Raw genomic sequence first — 16026 nt, 5'->3', positions numbered from 1 at the left:
CCCTCTTACTGTTTACGTTATTTACGTTGTATGTCGTAGGGACGAGACAGGGACGAACGAAGCGGAAAAATCTTCTGAAAATCTCGAAGTGTACGAACTGTATAACGTGTAAATACATTTTATTCGTTCTCGTCTTTACGTATTAAATCGTTTATCATTATTCGCATTGTACGCGTAGATCCGGGGCACAGATAAGCGAATCCGAAGAATTCTTTCAAACTCAGGATGAACAATACGATCTGTAATTACTTCATTCGTTATTATTATTAAATTTCTTCCTCAAAATCTCTTTCTCTGCGTAATCCAACGTTAAATTATTTATAAACGTTGTACGTTTAGATCCGCAACACAGATAGACGAGCCACAAGTGTTCTCACAAATCCAGGACGAGCCGTACGATCCTTACGCCCATCGAAAGCCAGCCAAACCAGTCTCGTAAAAACCATTTCTTTTTACCATTTCTTAAAATTTACTGCTCTTAAAATAATCAATCAATTATTTTAAATCGTTCCGTTTCTCTTTCGCTTCGATCCCTTTTTATAAATTTACGAAAATTGATGTTACAATTTCGAATTTTGTGATCGGATTTACGGATTAAATTAAATCGTAGAAAATTTTAGAAAATTTTAGAAGATCGTCTCTAGAAAAGTTTTTCGCACACAGTTTTCTACGACGACACATCGAGATAAAGATATTCTAGAAAAATTATAGACGAGAGTTACGATTAAATTAAATTATAGAAAATTGTCCAAGATCGCGTGCAGTAATTTTTCGCACAGTTTTTCTACAACGACACATCGAGATAAAGATATTCTAGAAAAATTGTAGACGAGAGTTACGATTAAATTGGAAATTTTCGAGTACTTTCAGAATATTCATAGTTATCAGTTTTAAAATATTCTAGAAAACTTGTGAGAGGAAATTACGATTAAATTAAATTATAGAAAATTCTCGAAGATCGTACAAAAATTTTTCGCACAGTTTTTCTACGACGACGCATTTAGATAAATATATTATATTATATTATATTCTAGAAAAATTATAGACGAGAGTTAGGATTAAATTAAATTATAGAAAATTGGAAATTTTCGAGTACTTTCAGAATATTCATAGTTATCAGTTTTAAAATATTCTAGAAAACTTGTGAGGAGAAGTTAATTAATTATTAAATTAAATTATTATAAAGAAAATTGTCGAAGATCGCGTACAAAAATTTTTCGCACAGTTTTTCTACGACGACACATCGAGATAAAGATATTCTAGAAAAATTGTAGACGAGAGTTACGATTAAATTAAATTATAGAAAATTGGAAATTTTCGAGTACTTTCAGAATATATTCATAATTAATAGAAAACTTGTGAGAGGAAATTACGATTAAATTAAATTATAGAAAATTGTCGAAGATCGTACAAAAATTTTTCGCACAGTTTTTCTACGACACATTTAAATAAAAATATTCTAGAAAAATTGTAGACGAGAGTTACGATTAAATTAAATTATAGAAAATTGGAAATTTTCGAGTACTTTCAGAATATATTCACAGTCATCAATTTTAAAATATTCTAGAAAACTTGTGAGATTGTGAGTCGAAGATCGCGTACAAAAATTTTTCGCACACAATTTTTCTACGACGACTAGAAAAATTGTGGACGAGAGTTACGATTAAGTTAAATTATAAAAGATTGGAAATTTTCGAGTACAGATAAAAATATTCTAGAAAACTTTTGACCACGCATACGTAATATTCGCGTATACGAAGGATTCGTGTGCACCGATCTTTTCCAGCAACTTCAAATCTCTGGCGACTTTGATCAAAAGCGTGATCGGGACCGGATTGTTCGCGATGCCGAACGCGTTCGCGAGTGTCGGTTTGGTGATCGGAGTGGCCGGCACGATTCTGATTGGATTGCTGATCACGGGATGCCTCCACATTTTGCTCAAGATCCATCGCAAGATGTGCATCCGTTTGAGGAGGCCGATTTTGAACTACGACGAGGTGGTGGTCGCCACGTTGACCACAGGCAACAAAAAGCCTTGGCTGTCCTCCCGTATTGCGACGTTTGTAAATTTACATATATATCAATTTTAAAATATTATTCCACTCCATTCTCCGCATTACACAGAAATATTTAATTACACAAACGATTCCGTTGAACGAAATGATTCGTTCTTTCAACACCAACGTTAATTTCTTTTCGTATTTATAAAATTTATAGTAATAGAATTTAATTTTAAAAAGTAATTAACAATTATTTCTACCTTTAATATCACGATGTGATATATAATAAAATAAAAGTTAACGGAAAATTTTATTTCTTTTATGCTACGATTCTTACGTGAAAATGATATAAAATAATATATATTATATTAACACACGTAATTTGGATATTGAATTAATCGTACTCCTAATCTTCTTTTCCAGATGTCTGGTGGACAGCTCGATAATAATGTGTTACATAGGTGTGGGCGCCGTGTACGTGGTATTCATATCCGGGATCGTGCAAGAATTCTACGATTTCGAGGGGATAGATCACAAATACATAGTGTTGATTCTGTTCCCATTCTTCTTCGTGATGAACATGATGAAATACTTAAACGACATAGCGATCATCTCAATTATCGGAAACTTGTTCCTGTTCGTCGCGGCTGTGATAGCCGTTGTATACGCGTTGAAGGACGGGATTGGCGGTGAATGGGTTATAATCAACCAGAACGTCGGCCTTTATCCAAAATTCGTCGGAACCGTGTTCTTCAGCATAAGCTCCCCTGGAATAGTGAGTCTTCCATCCGCGTTTAAACATTTTTTCAATTGAACGTTATTTAATGAAATATTTAATTTTTTTCTTTTTTCGAGGAAACTCGGCAACCTTTCTTTCCATTAAATCTTCAAAATTTGGTGGAATGTTTTGTCGAGCTTGAGCAGTTATTTTTAAAATTATTACTTGTCCGTTCATCTTGATCTTTCCGTAGTTTTATTATTTTTCGAAAACAAATATGTGCTATAGACATAGATGAAATACTTTTTCAATTGACGATGACACATTATTAATTAAAGAATAATATTAATCAAACGGTATCGATCTGCTGTTTGAAATTTAAAGATTTAGATTTTATTTACAAGATTTCGAGCGCGATCTTTTTGAAGAAAAGAAAATATTTTGTAACGAAGATTGAATTAAATTAACGTTGCTTAGATGCTGGAAGTGGAGCACGACATGAAGAAACCGTGGAATTACACGAAATTCACCGGGGTGTTGAACCACGGTATGATGCACATTACCCTTTTCCACACTTTCGTCGGTGTGATCGGCTATTTGAAATTTGGCCCCGACTCTAACGGCAATTTCATTCGAAACTTCACCACCAACGATCCGTAATTTCCTGATCTGATACGATACACACACTTTCTACGCACTCTCCAACAAGTTATATTCGACGAAGACAAAAAAAAAAAGAAGGAAAACGTTTGTTGTAGAGCGACGATACTGGCGCTGGTGATGCAAGCCCTCTCCATATATTTCACGTACGGGCTGCAATGTTACATGCCGATAATCATTTTATTGGATCAGTACATCATGCCAGGAGACGAGGATAACCAGCCCCGTGGTAAAATTTACATCTTCTGGAACGTGATGATTCGTTTGATCGTCACTTTCATCACGTGTACGTATATTTTATCTTTTTAATAACTTTTAATGAAATTCGTGATGTATTTCTACGGACGAGTTTGCAAAATCTTTCCAAAAGTTGAATTACTCGCAGAGCAATTTCTTTCCTTTCTCAAATATCTTCAAATCTCGACACGTGGATTTAATTTTGTGAGGTCGAAACTTGGCCTTTTCTCCTTTCCCTTTCGAGGTAAACTCGAGGGAGGAAGAGGATCGATCGATCGATCGATCGCAAGCTAGATATTACCAAAGTTGGAGAATCTATTTTGGGGAAATTTAGTATGGATAGCCTAGTTTCCCCGTAGAGAAACTCTTGGCGCGAGAGCATTCATCGGTTCTAATAAGGGACGGTTCGATGGACCCAACTTTTCCCTCTTTTCGATCGATTCCTTCTCCTCCCCGGGAAAACGAGATAATTTCCTTCCTGTTCGACGTTTCCCCCGACTTTTTTCTTGCTCGAACGTTCGAAATTTCGGGGAAAAGAAAATATCGCCGGGCACAATTATACGCAAACGCAGAGAAAATTGTTGTCGAACGATATAACTCTGAATCGAATTGGAGAAATTGGAAAAAATTTTAATTTGTGTAGTTGGAATGATATTTATTCAGCATGTAGAGAGAGAGAGAGAGAGAGAGAAAAGGAAATTGGTGGGATTGTTAATTAATACAATCTGGAAATGCAAATAATTCCATGAATAATTCAAGTTTGAAAGTTTGGAGAGGCGGAACGACATTAGCCAGCTGGGAAGAGCTACCATAAATTTCATTTCGCCTCTTTTCAAAAGTTGTTTCTTGTTGAAAAAAGTGTTACACGATACGTCTTTCGTGCTTGCGTTTCGAAAGATAAGAAAAGGAGGCGAAATTTAACCGAAACGTAAACCGAAATTACAGGTATTTTGGCGGCGATAATTCCTAAATTGGATTTATTCATGGCTGTGGTCGGGGCACTTGGCACGTCGACTTTATCGATCATCATCCCAGCCTTTCTCTACATTCTGGTGCATCACAACAATTACGGCACGCTGAAATGGAAGCTGATTTTCGGCTTGTCCTTGCTGATCGCTGTCTGCTTCATCACGTCCTACGTGATCGTAGTCAATCTAACCTTGATCATCGAGTTTTTCAAAAACAGGTAAAGCTCTTTTCTATCCTACATTCCATTCTTCCTACGAATCACGGATTGGAGCAAGATTATCACGTCCAACACCCAAATATTCAACCTCCTCCTCCCTCTCTCTCTTTCTTTCCCATAAAACCACTTGTCTCTGCGTACGAAAATATACAATTTCACAAACTTTATTCCACAGGTAGAAACCAGGAGACGTTCCTCTCGTCGATCTGAAAGTTAGCCGCGGCAATCTTTTAAAACTTTCCAGAGAAGAGAAGAAAAAGGAAAAAAAAAAGAAATGAAAGAAAGGAAGAAGATGCACAAGGAGGAGGGAAGGAGATGGGACACAATAGGAGGGAGGGCCCCGTATAATCGCGTCAGATCATCCAGCCGTCAATGGCTTATCAGATACGCATGAAGGACGAGGACACGCGTGCAAAGGCATTCGAATGCAGGGACGCGTGTCACCGTGCACGCGTACGAATGCCTGAGTTAACGTGAGTGAGTGGGAGAGTCCCTTCGGAGAGGGCAAAAGCGGAGAGAGAGAGAGGAACCCCTTTTGGCGGCTCCCTCTTACCACCCTCTCGTTTCCTCTTCTCCCTCTCCCTCTCTCTCTCTCTCCGAGTTGTGGAACTCTTCGTCTCTTTGTCTCTTGTGTTCTTCGGCTCGAGTTCGCTCTTACGGACCGACTCTGGCTGGTCGTTCATCCGTTTGCCAATTCAAGGTGGTCGCGTTCATTACTGTGGGTGGAATATAACGGGTGGAATGAGACGAAACCTCGTTTGCTTCTTTTTTTTTTTTATTAGGGGGGAGGGGCTTGGACAAGTTTCTTTTTTTCCTCTCTCTCTCTCTCTCTCTCTCTTTCCTTCCCTTTTGCTTTCCTTTCTTCGAAGACGAGGCACGCGATTAAAGTTTGTCTGGATCTGTTCGAGAGATGGGAATATGGTGCAATATTGGGCGGTGTTTGACCAGCCTTGTTTGAAGTTTGTTCCTAAGTTTGGACAACTCGGAAATTCTTTTTTTTTTCTTTCTTTCGTTTGTTTGAATTTGTCGGGGAAGCTCGAACAACTGGCGATTCTTCTTCTTCTTTTTTTTTTAATGGAAAACCGAGTTTGAAAAGGGGTTGCGCAGCGAACGAGAGTGGAACAACTGATCCAATCTTTTTTTGAGCGTTTTGGTTCGATGAGTTATAATAAAATACAATAGGTAAGAAACGATTTTCTTTAAGTTCGACGAGTTGTGTTAATAATAATAATAATAATAATAATAATAATGATAATAATAATAATAATAAGATGCGAATTAAAGTAAAATTTCTCTAACCTGATCTTTTCCAACGAATTTAATTCGTCATAGAATTAATTTAAAAATTGCAACAATTCTCTTTAAAATAATAATATCGAAAGAAAAGAAAAGAAAAAAGAAGAGCGTCCGCGTGACTTCTCGTACGAACGAAGAGAAGGGATGGACAATTGGTTTGCACCTGTTAGTGCACATCCGAGTGATTAAGAGAGGATTACGGGCGAACAGAATTGGACGAGCACGTGCGCCTCTTTTGCGGTGTAAATAACGAGTTCTTTAGGGAAGGGTGTCTCTGAGGTTTTTTCTTTTTAATTGGTAGGACGGCTTGGCCCGTCCTTCCCTTCGGCAAAAATTGCAGGGATTAGCTGCAGGCTCGAGGTGCACGTGCACTTAAATGGTCGCTAATTAACCGAGCGTGAACACCGGTTACTCGGAATCGATTCTCTCCTAACTTCTCTCGTAACAAGAGCGCTGCGATCGTTCCGAAAAAAGAAAAGAAAAAGGATCCATCTTACAATTATTGTCGCGATAATATATTACAACCATCTTTCCGTTAACTGTCTCCAACAATATCTATCTAACCGATATATATTGCCAAATCAAAAAAAAAAAAAGAAAAGAGAATATATTTTGAGAAAGAAGAGGAAGAAGAAGTGGAAGGAAATTTTTCAAGGATAGGGAGCGAAATGAACGGCGAGGATGGATAAGAGGAGGGGGGATATTAACCAATTTCATTTCAGGGACGGCGCGAGACGAGGCGTTGCAGTGCGTGGCGGCCCCGGAATGGGGCTTTCTTAGCGGCTTTCTTCCCAGAGGATCTTCCTGTCCTCTTCTGCCCCGTGCACGAGAATGCACCTCGTCTCCTTAGCTACGACGGTTGCCGGTGTCGGGAACTGGGAACCGGGTCCGCCCTTATCTCGAGTTTGCAAGACTGGCTCCGGTAATACCGTGCGCGGCTAGAAACCCTTACGAACGAGAGCCCCGTGAAATATCGCTAAACGGCTTGTACCTTCTCTCCCCCTTCCTCTGATATCTCCCCGACTCCTCTCGTTTCTCACATTTTTCTCCTCTTCTCCGAAATCTTATATCGCGGCAAAAGCTTATATCGTGCGAACTTTGCGAGTTTTGTTGCGAGTTTCGAGCGAGCGACGTGGGTGACATCTGTCTGTCTTTTGTCGAAAGTGTGTATATATATATATATATATGTTAAGGTTTCTTTTTCTCTCGTATAGAGATATTATGTTGTGTAATATGATCCTTCGCTAATATATTAAGATTATTTTTAAAGTGTACGTCGCGAAATGTGGTTAGAGAAGAGTAGACCAAATATAATTCACAAATAATTTAGAAGAATCTTTTAAAGCAGAATATCATATATATATATATATATATATTATTCGCAAAGTATACGTTGCCAAATGCCGTGCTAGGGAAATAGCATTAAAAGAGTTGAAAAATTCCAAATTCTTATATAAGTTTCAAGGAACACTGTTTCTGATTCATTAATCCAATTAATCGTAGAAATCGTGTCCAAAGATGGTTGAAAATCACAGTTTCTCGATCATATTCTCGCATTTCCAAAGATCGAGGCACGATCCAAGAATTGGAAGAAATAATAGAAATAGCAGAAGGGCTTTAAATTTGGCCATATTCTTCACGAAAAGGAGGAGGAGGAGGAAGGTGACGACGGGTGGAACAACGGCGAGGAAACGAAGGAGCGGCGCTTCATTATACACGACGCTCGCACGCTTCGTTTGCCTCCGGAAGTCGTGCTTTAGGAGGGTCGGCGGGCGTCGGTGGTGGGTGGTCGGATGACAGAGGAGGACGCGAGGGCCATCCTCCTCCCGGCGGGACGAAAAGAGATCGGGGGGAAGGGGAGAAACTGAGAAGTAAATGGTTGGAGGGGTACGGTTGGATTAATACAATCACAGGGGTGGCTCGCAGCCGCCACTCGCAGCCCGACTCGTGGAGAAACACGCGAGCGGAGAGAAATGGGCGAGATATAACCACCCCTTTGCTTGTCATCGAAATTATACGCTGCCTCGACACTCGACCTCGTTTACGACTTCCATCTTTCTCCTCCTCCTTCTTCTTCTCCCTATCGCTCGATCCCTCTTCCGTACACGATGGTGTATATACGTTCTGCCACGACAGACAAGACAGCGGACGGACGAGTTTGAAAATTAGGGGAAGAGGGGTCGGCGCGTAACGAGCTGTTGTCGTTGTTATCGAAAGGGGGAGGGGGTTCGAGCTCTCCTCATCGACCAATGTGTTACGCGATTACCTTTGAATATTTGAATTAACGAGTCGATTTGTCGACGGTTTTCTCTTAACGAGCGAGCAACCACCTCCGACGTTGCTTCGGAGAACGGAGGAGGGAGAGCCGAGTGAAATTCGAAAATTAAGAATATGTATATATTACTCTCTCGGAAGATGTCTCTTTGAGAAGCTCGAGTACGATTGATGGAGCCAATTGCCGACTTTCGGTCTGTAAAATCTCACTCGCGAATCAACGTGTAATACATTCTCACGTCTCGTAGTTAAACAGGAAAATTATAAATGATCGGATCAAGTTGAATTAATCTAATATAATACGACGGTTCAGTCGTTTCCATAGTTTACGATTCCTCGCGATTTGCAAAATTGACCGACACCGGTGGAAAAAATTCCTCGACCTCAGAGGACATGTCAAACTTTTGAGAAGAGGGAAATTTGAAATCCAGCACGAATTTTCGAAATATCAGAAGGGGAAGACGCGGAAGGGGGAGGTCGCGCAATAAAGGCATCTGGAGGAAAGATTTCAACCCTTGGAGTGGCGGAAGAGGGAAGGGATGGAACCAGGTTACGGGGGTTTTTAATAAAATCAGGCGATCGTTGAGGCGTGTCAAATGGAAATATGCACGTTCAGTCGAGGGATTTTGCGGGCGGAAGAGAAGCTTTCCCGTTTGTAAAATGGGGGTGCGACTCGATAACGATGGAATTCATCCACCCACACTCCCGCCCGAGAGGGGAGGGGGCGATAGAGGCGAGGATAGATGGAGGGGCGCGGGGAGAGCGAGCGTGGATGATGAGAAAAATCTCTTTTTTCCCTCCCCCGTTCCCTTCCTCCCTCCCTCCCTCTCTTTATTTCCTTCCATTCGCCGGTGTATCGTAATCAAGGAGGCGCGAGGTGGATTAGCGAGTTTCGATATCGTGGAAGGTTTTTTCCAGGATGGACCGGCCGAAGGAAATTTTCCGCGAGGCCGACCAATATCCTCTCGATTGATTTGAGAAAAATACTGGATTCCCATGTATATATATATATATATATATATATTGGTATATGCACGCACCAGTGTTCGAAATTGATTTGGAATGATTGGGATTATCGTGGTCGACGAATTTATTAGGAGAGTTTTAGACAGGAGCGAAAATTAGATGTTTTGACGCGTGATTGATCCATTGATGGAGAGTTTGTTTGCGAGGAGGACGACGAGTTTATTAATATTAAGTTTTACGTGGCTCTTTGATAAAGATGGAACGCGCGTTGTAATTGTTCGCGAGGAAGGGAATGCGCGTTACGGAGAAGCTAATTTCCGCAATTTAAAAATATAAATCTTCATAAAAACGCTTCTCCAAATAGAAAGAAAATTTTCGTTATATTATCCTCGAATCCTATATAAAAATTGATTAACAACTTCCACGAAGAATATTTGTATTAAAAACCGATCGTTAAATTTTTCCATTCCAATCGATATTTCGAGAACAACGATACTCAAACGAAGACGAGTCAAAAGGAGAAATCTGGATAAATATTATAATTTTTTCCAACACCTTTCTGAACACACCTGAGAGAGGAGAGTTTCGTTTCACGGAGGGATGCTCGTTAAACCCCCGCGTCCACCCCCTCTCGCGGAACGCGCCATTCGTTCGCCCGTCAAACTGTGCCACGATGAAACTGTGCGGTGTACATGGCGAAGTCGATAAACGTGACAAATGCAGGGAGGGAGGGGGGAGGTTATACACACCGTTCGACGACCGATCGCGTCTAAGGGAATGGTCCAACTTGCTCCCAACACTTATGGGTCGCCATTCGTTTTACGAGCCTTCTTATCGGCTCCGTGCCAGCCCATAAACGCATCTTTTCCCGTATACGGGGCATTCTGACGCGTTTACGCGGTAAATGTCGATCCCGCTCTGTATTTATCGAGTGCCTCGCTTTATCAGGTGGCGGGAAATATTTCGAGGAGGATTCGAGTGCTGTGCCCATTCGTCGATCCGCGTAAATTTTGGAAGAGCGATCCTCGCGAGACGAGGCAGCCATATCGATCAATGTGAAAATGTTGGAGGAAAAATTACGAGATGTGTAATTTGACGAATCGAATTTTTTTTATCTCACGAATCCAAATTCCAAATTTCTTTTACGGAACGATTCAACGAGGGAATACGTCGGAATAATCATCGAAAAGCGACAATTGCCTCGCTTCCTTGAAATCAGAATTTTCAAACCCCTTCCTCTTCCTCTTCTCGATAATCGCATTTTGGAAACCATAGGGATCATAGTTTCGAGATCGAAACAATTTCTAATTTCCTCGCAATCCTCGGATTCACTATCCCCAAAACTTTATCCTTCGAAGACGTCTAGGTGTATCCTTATCTTGGAGGCGCAGGTTATCATCGACGGGGTCCGAGATTATGAATTAAAAAAGAAAGGTGAGGGTGGATAAGAGGCGACATCCCTTTCCTCTTATCCTCGACTCGCGGGCGAGGGCCACATCGACGAGGGTGAACGAGATAAAGAGGGAAGGAGGGCGGAAAGAGAGAGAAAGAGAGAGAGAGAGAGAGAGAGAGACGTCTGTCGTTTTGTATATCTACCCTCGTACGGTGGAAATTTCGTTATGGGGGTGATTTTCTGCGGGGGATGGCCAGCCCCGTCCCCGCTTTAAACCTGATTGGATGCAGAGTTATCTCGCGCTGCGTTACTTCCGGATGATTGGTCGCTGCGGTCGTCATGACTACACCTCACCACCACCACCACCGTGGCCGCCACCCCCGCATCAACCGCCCCCCTCGCCCCCAACACCCGCGCTCCTTTGTCGCGTCTTCGTCACGCGTACGAACGCCGCGCGTATGTGTGCAACCTATGTCTCTCTGTTTTTACGTTTTCCAGTTTGCCTCTCGCCTTCGTTTCAATTTTTCCACTTTTCTTTTCTTTTTCTTTCGACGTTTCGTCGGTCGTCTGTTCCCAAGTTTTTCTCTTTTTCTTTTTCTTTCTCTTCCTCCAAGAGTCCAAGCGAGGGGAGACATTTGGCGTGTTTGGATTAAAGAGCGAGAAATCTTTGCGCGATAACCGATTGCGTGAAAAAGAGATCGTTCCTTGAAATCGGAACGAATGAATGAAAATTCGTTTGAGAGTATGAAACTTTTTTAAATGTAAGAGAAAAGAATGCTCGAATTTATAGATTTTTTATTTTTGATTTTATTTTTGCAATTTCCAAACATATGCACAGACACGTAGTCAAAGTTTACTTGTATTGAAATATAAACCATCCATTATATCACAATTATAATCGTGTATCTATCAAGACGTAAGTAACAGGTTCACGATTCTAACCTAATTAACATTAGATGATTGAATCTCTGGAAAAAGGTAAATCTATACGTGCAAAACGAAACGAAGCAAAAGAAAGAATTCTAACCTAACTTCTAACCTTCTAACGTTGAATCACTAAATCCACTAGAAATCTCTCACCAATCCACTCGCGCAACGAAAACACTATCGTACATCTACGCGTAAATTTGAACCAACAAAACGGAGCAAAGGAAAGAAGTCGATTCGAACGAAACAGAGGTAAACGGTGCACGCGAATAATCCTCCTAAATACGAGCCGAATCGAGCGTGTATAACGACAAGGCACCCTTGTTCGAATAATAAATCTCGGCCCAACAACATTACCGAGCGACAAAAGGATCGACATGGGCGTGACTACCGCGTGTCGTTGCTCGTTTCGATCGTGAGAGATGGAGACGTCAACTTTTGTCGCGATTCGTCTCGGGCCGATGTGTCGCCACCGAGGATCGAGTGGCGTTCGAATCGGTGACGTGTGCTGCGTACACGGAGCGAGTGAATTTTCGCCGCGTGCTGCTCGTCCACGCCGATTATAATCCCGCTCATTGTTCGCGATGGGATCGGCTCGAGCCGCGACGAATTCGCAGCTGAACGATGATTGTTTTTCGGGAAAGTGGGTGAAATGGTAATATTCGAGGAGAGAAGGAGGCTGTTGGATCGATCTCGACGCGTTTTGGAAAACGTGCCGTTCGATTTCGAAGAGGTTATAATTGTTGACCAAGCGTTTTGAATTATTGAAATTGAATATAAGTAGATATATCGGAGAAATGATTAGTTTAATTTCGAAATGATAAAAAGTTAAGATTGTGACGAAAATAATTGAACATTTTACGCAGTTACTTTACGAGGTTACGAGATTATTAGTGAATTGTATACATGTGGTTAAATATATATATATCATTTTAGGTCGATGATTAGAATTGAAATAGCGAATAATGAGAATGACTAGATGTATCATGGAAGGGATTGCGATTGGATCGATTACGACGTATTTTCAAATATACGTATAATTTTGGTTAGAAAGAGGTTATGATTGTTAACAGATATACGTAATTATATATATTATGTAATTTTAATTTTGAGACAAATGAAAGATCTAGCATATATATTTACAAATAATTCTTTTCCATTTCAGTGCGAGCAAATTCGACGATCACTTCGATAGACGAGAGAAATAATAATCGTAAGATCACATGTGGGGATCGGCGAAGCGGAATCGAATCTATCAGTATCGGTACTTTTTTAGGGAAATGACAGAATTGTGTCGGCGAAAAGGGTGTCGAAGCAAATAAGTGCAGTCGCGATACGACGGGTGTTCGCTCGCTAACAATAAGTGATCGATGGTCGGGTTCCTGACTCAGCAGACATTCGCGAAACCGAACACCGTGCCTCGATTTTTGCGCGCAAATATGCACGCGACAGACGCCAACAAGCATGTACCTTAACGTGCCACGGCATGTATTACCTAACTCCGATATTCATAGACTTTGCAAATGTCTTAAACAGATTAAAAAGCGGGGAAAAGTTTTTACGATACGGCCGATGATTACGAAAAATATAACCTAACCTAACCTAACCTTTTTTAACACGTAATTTCGTTATATATACGTACACTTTTTAATTCGTTTCGATCTCTTTGATTAGACAGGATAATATATTTATAACTTTTAGAATAGTATAATTTTACCATATAATTGTTATTCTTACACAAAAATTTAATACGAATTATCTTTCGATTCTGAACGCACATATGGAGCACACGTTTAATTATTCGAATGAACTCTCGATTTTGACTAGTGGAAAAACATTGAAAATTAGAATCGTATCCAAACGATCATCCGTCGCGAAGAATTTCAAAGTAATTACACCGGCCCTGCACCATAGCTCTCGCATAAAAAGGAAGACTAGCCGCGTGTAAACGATCTCGAGGCTCGTGTTATGAAGAAGAAGAGGAAGGAAAAAAGAAGGAAAGAAAAAGGAAGAAGGGAGGTGAAACCGTGAACCACCTAGGAGCGTAACATTAGCCTCGAGGAGGATCGCGCTTCTCTCACAGGCGCAGTAAACGGCGTGCAAATCCTAGACACGTTGCTCGAAAGGAAAAAACGCGCGGCACCGCGTATAAGGTGACCCATCGACCGGTCACCTGCCGTTGAATAACGAGGACACGCTATCCAACCGGAGGATACCTAACATCCTCCAAGGATGGCAGATGACCGTCGATGGGAAATGGACCACCTTCGATGATGTCCACGACGATGAAAATCACACCGTCCCGTGTGCCGATCGCTCTTTCCACGTAAGAACGATCCCGTGAGAATTTTTGCACCACTTTGGAATCCTCCGAGGGAGGGGTTTAGGTTGCAGCGGATGCTGTTAAGGTATGCGGAATTCTTTTCTTCTTCTTTTTTTTTTGAACGCGTGGCGATCAAATTATCTTGTTCGATGGATGTATTTATTATACAAATCTACAAATAATCATACGCACAGATCTTTGATCCGATTCTCATTATTTGACGGATATTGTAAACAAAAAAATAAGGTTAGGATCAATTTACTTATATCAGTAGCCTTATATCGTTGTTATACAAGCAGAATTCATTATAGGGAATAAATTGTTCAGAATATAATAAAAAAGAAGATATTTTGGTAAATGATAATATTATTGCAAATTTTTTTGAATTGTTATTATTATTATACGTTTCGACACAATATTTCCGTGAGAAAGATCAAACCTAATCCCGCGTTTACCCTTCTAAACCCGTACACCATTCAATTCACCGTTCGAAGCAAGCCCACGCAACGTCCCAAACCCTCTCCACTCACGCTCAATACCGTAGACAACTCTCGCAACAAAACACGACAAAACACTCTTTTTTTCCCCCCGAACAACCACCACTCGACGAGGCAAAATACCCACTTAACCAAGGAATACTTTTACCAGGGGCGAAAGGAAAGCCACAATATCCACGTCCACCTCGTCGAAGACGGTGCACAAAGACACGGAAAAGAGGGGGATGAATCGGCTCGCAATGAATGCACGCGCACCTCCCGGATTTAAAATCTGCTCGCTCCAAATCGCGTTACGGTCGCGGGACAGCGACGCGGGGGGGCGAAGGGATTAAACGGCAGAGCGACAGTGCCGGTTTTCCACGGTGCTCGCCGCCGCTGGACTTCTTGAAACCGCAGATGCGACGTTTCAAAGTGTCGTTTCGCGATCCCAGCCTTGTTACGCGCGTAAACGCGATTCGCGCCACGAGAGGATAAAGGGGCGACGAATTTCTTCCCTTCTCGTCGACGATATTCTTCCTTGCCGAATTTTTTATTTTCGCACTGGGAACAGTACAACACTGTGGAGAGATTGGTGAAAACAAATTTTTGTTGTTTATCGCGTACAGTAATTCAAAACGATTTTCTTATTTCTCATAATATATTAATCACGATTTGTAATTTTGGTATATAGTTTGATTTGTTAATTTTGTAATTTTCAAATTTTAGCTCTCATAATCTTGGATGATGGCTTTAACTTAACTTGGTAAACGAGGATAATTTTTTTTTCAGAATGATGACAAATAAAGTTTCATTTTCGGTGTTGAGTTTCGAGAACATACGTTCGTGCACTTTATTTCTGATCTACGCGACTCGAATACTATTTTTTTTTTCGAGAAGGTTTAAATGTTACGTTTGGAGAGGGTTTTCGAAGCGGAATGGATTTCCACCCTTCGCAAAGGAGAGGCTGCTACTCGATTTTAATCCCACGCGATCCCACGCGACATTCAACCTCCTCGCCACGCCATCGCATAAAACCATCCGCCTTTCTCTAATCTCGCTGCTTCTCGACACTGATCCCGTAATAGAGGCCGTAGAGGAAAGTGTTCGTTGTCATCTCGCCCAAGGTGGATCCACCCCCTCTTCCGAAAGGGAGGATGTGGGAAACTTGGGCCAGTGTTCGAATTTCGCCTCGAAGAATGCCAGGTATTACCTTCTGCCCGCGTCAGCTTATGCTACGGACATCTCGGCCTCTTCATCTTCCTGACAATACTTTTCTTTTAACCTCGACGTATTTATATTCGAGCTAGTTTCGAGGTAACATCTCTTTTTATTCCAATATTTCCTTTAATGATAAAAAGCCCCAACTATCGTAATAAGCGATGAATAAATATTCGATTATATTCCTTGTATCTCACACAATCCATATATTTATATTTGATACACGAGTTTCGAATATGAAGGTTTGCTTTGAGTAACGATGAATAAATATTCGATTATATTCCTTGTATCTCACACAATCCATGATACACGAATATCTTAATATTTTTATCTAAAATATTTTTTTAATTAT

The 16026-nt window shown here is 41.0% G+C and overlaps 1 protein-coding gene and 1 long non-coding RNA gene across 4 annotated transcripts; both read left to right on the top strand.

Annotated features, from left to right (window-relative positions):
- The first annotated feature begins 200 nt into the window (after positions 1 to 200).
- On the top strand, positions 201 to 5505 carry LOC107992704 (proton-coupled amino acid transporter-like protein CG1139). The gene is made up of 7 exons (XM_062087242.1): positions 201 to 435; positions 1787 to 2059; positions 2424 to 2775; positions 3196 to 3374; positions 3477 to 3664; positions 4561 to 4801; positions 4977 to 5505. The coding sequence occupies exons 2-7, from the start codon at positions 1845 to 1847 to the stop codon at positions 4978 to 4980; spliced, it is 1179 nt and encodes a 392-aa protein (XP_061943226.1). The 5' UTR covers positions 201 to 435; positions 1787 to 1844; the 3' UTR covers positions 4981 to 5505.
- Positions 5506 to 11778: 6273 nt separating this feature from the next.
- LOC114576864 (uncharacterized) lies at positions 11779 to 15185 on the top strand. 3 transcript variants are annotated; one of them, XR_009833441.1, is made up of 4 exons: positions 11779 to 12390; positions 12594 to 12736; positions 12823 to 14065; positions 14629 to 15185. It is a non-coding gene; the product is annotated as an uncharacterized LOC114576864 (long non-coding RNA). The 3 variants fall into 3 exon arrangements; XR_009833440.1 differs by lacking the exon at positions 14629 to 15185 and having other exon boundaries at positions 12594 to 12713; positions 12823 to 14307; XR_003696344.2 differs by lacking the exon at positions 14629 to 15185 and having other exon boundaries at positions 12823 to 14307.
- Positions 15186 to 16026: the final 841 nt, after the last annotated feature.

The sequence above is a fragment of the Apis cerana genome, linkage group LG1 (assembly GCF_029169275.1).
Source record: "Apis cerana isolate GH-2021 linkage group LG1, AcerK_1.0, whole genome shotgun sequence".
Lineage (NCBI taxonomy): Eukaryota > Metazoa > Arthropoda > Insecta > Hymenoptera > Apidae > Apis > Apis cerana.
The sequence above is the reverse complement of the archived record's forward strand: the minus strand, read 5'-3'. Positions and strand labels throughout refer to the sequence as shown.

What these genes read in the sequence shown, in the direction of transcription:
- LOC107992704 (XM_062087242.1), top strand. Translation starts at nt 1,845, where the DNA reads ATGCCGAACGCGTTCGCGAGTGTCGGTTTGGTGATCGGAGTGGCCGGC. An exon ending in GCATAAGCTCCCCTGGAATA is followed by an intron (nt 2,776 to 3,195) that starts GTGAGTCTTCCA and finishes AACGTTGCTTAG; the next exon opens with ATGCTGGAAGTGGAGCACGA. An exon ending in AACTTCACCACCAACGATCC is followed by an intron (nt 3,375 to 3,476) that starts GTAATTTCCTGA and finishes CGTTTGTTGTAG; the next exon opens with AGCGACGATACTGGCGCTGG.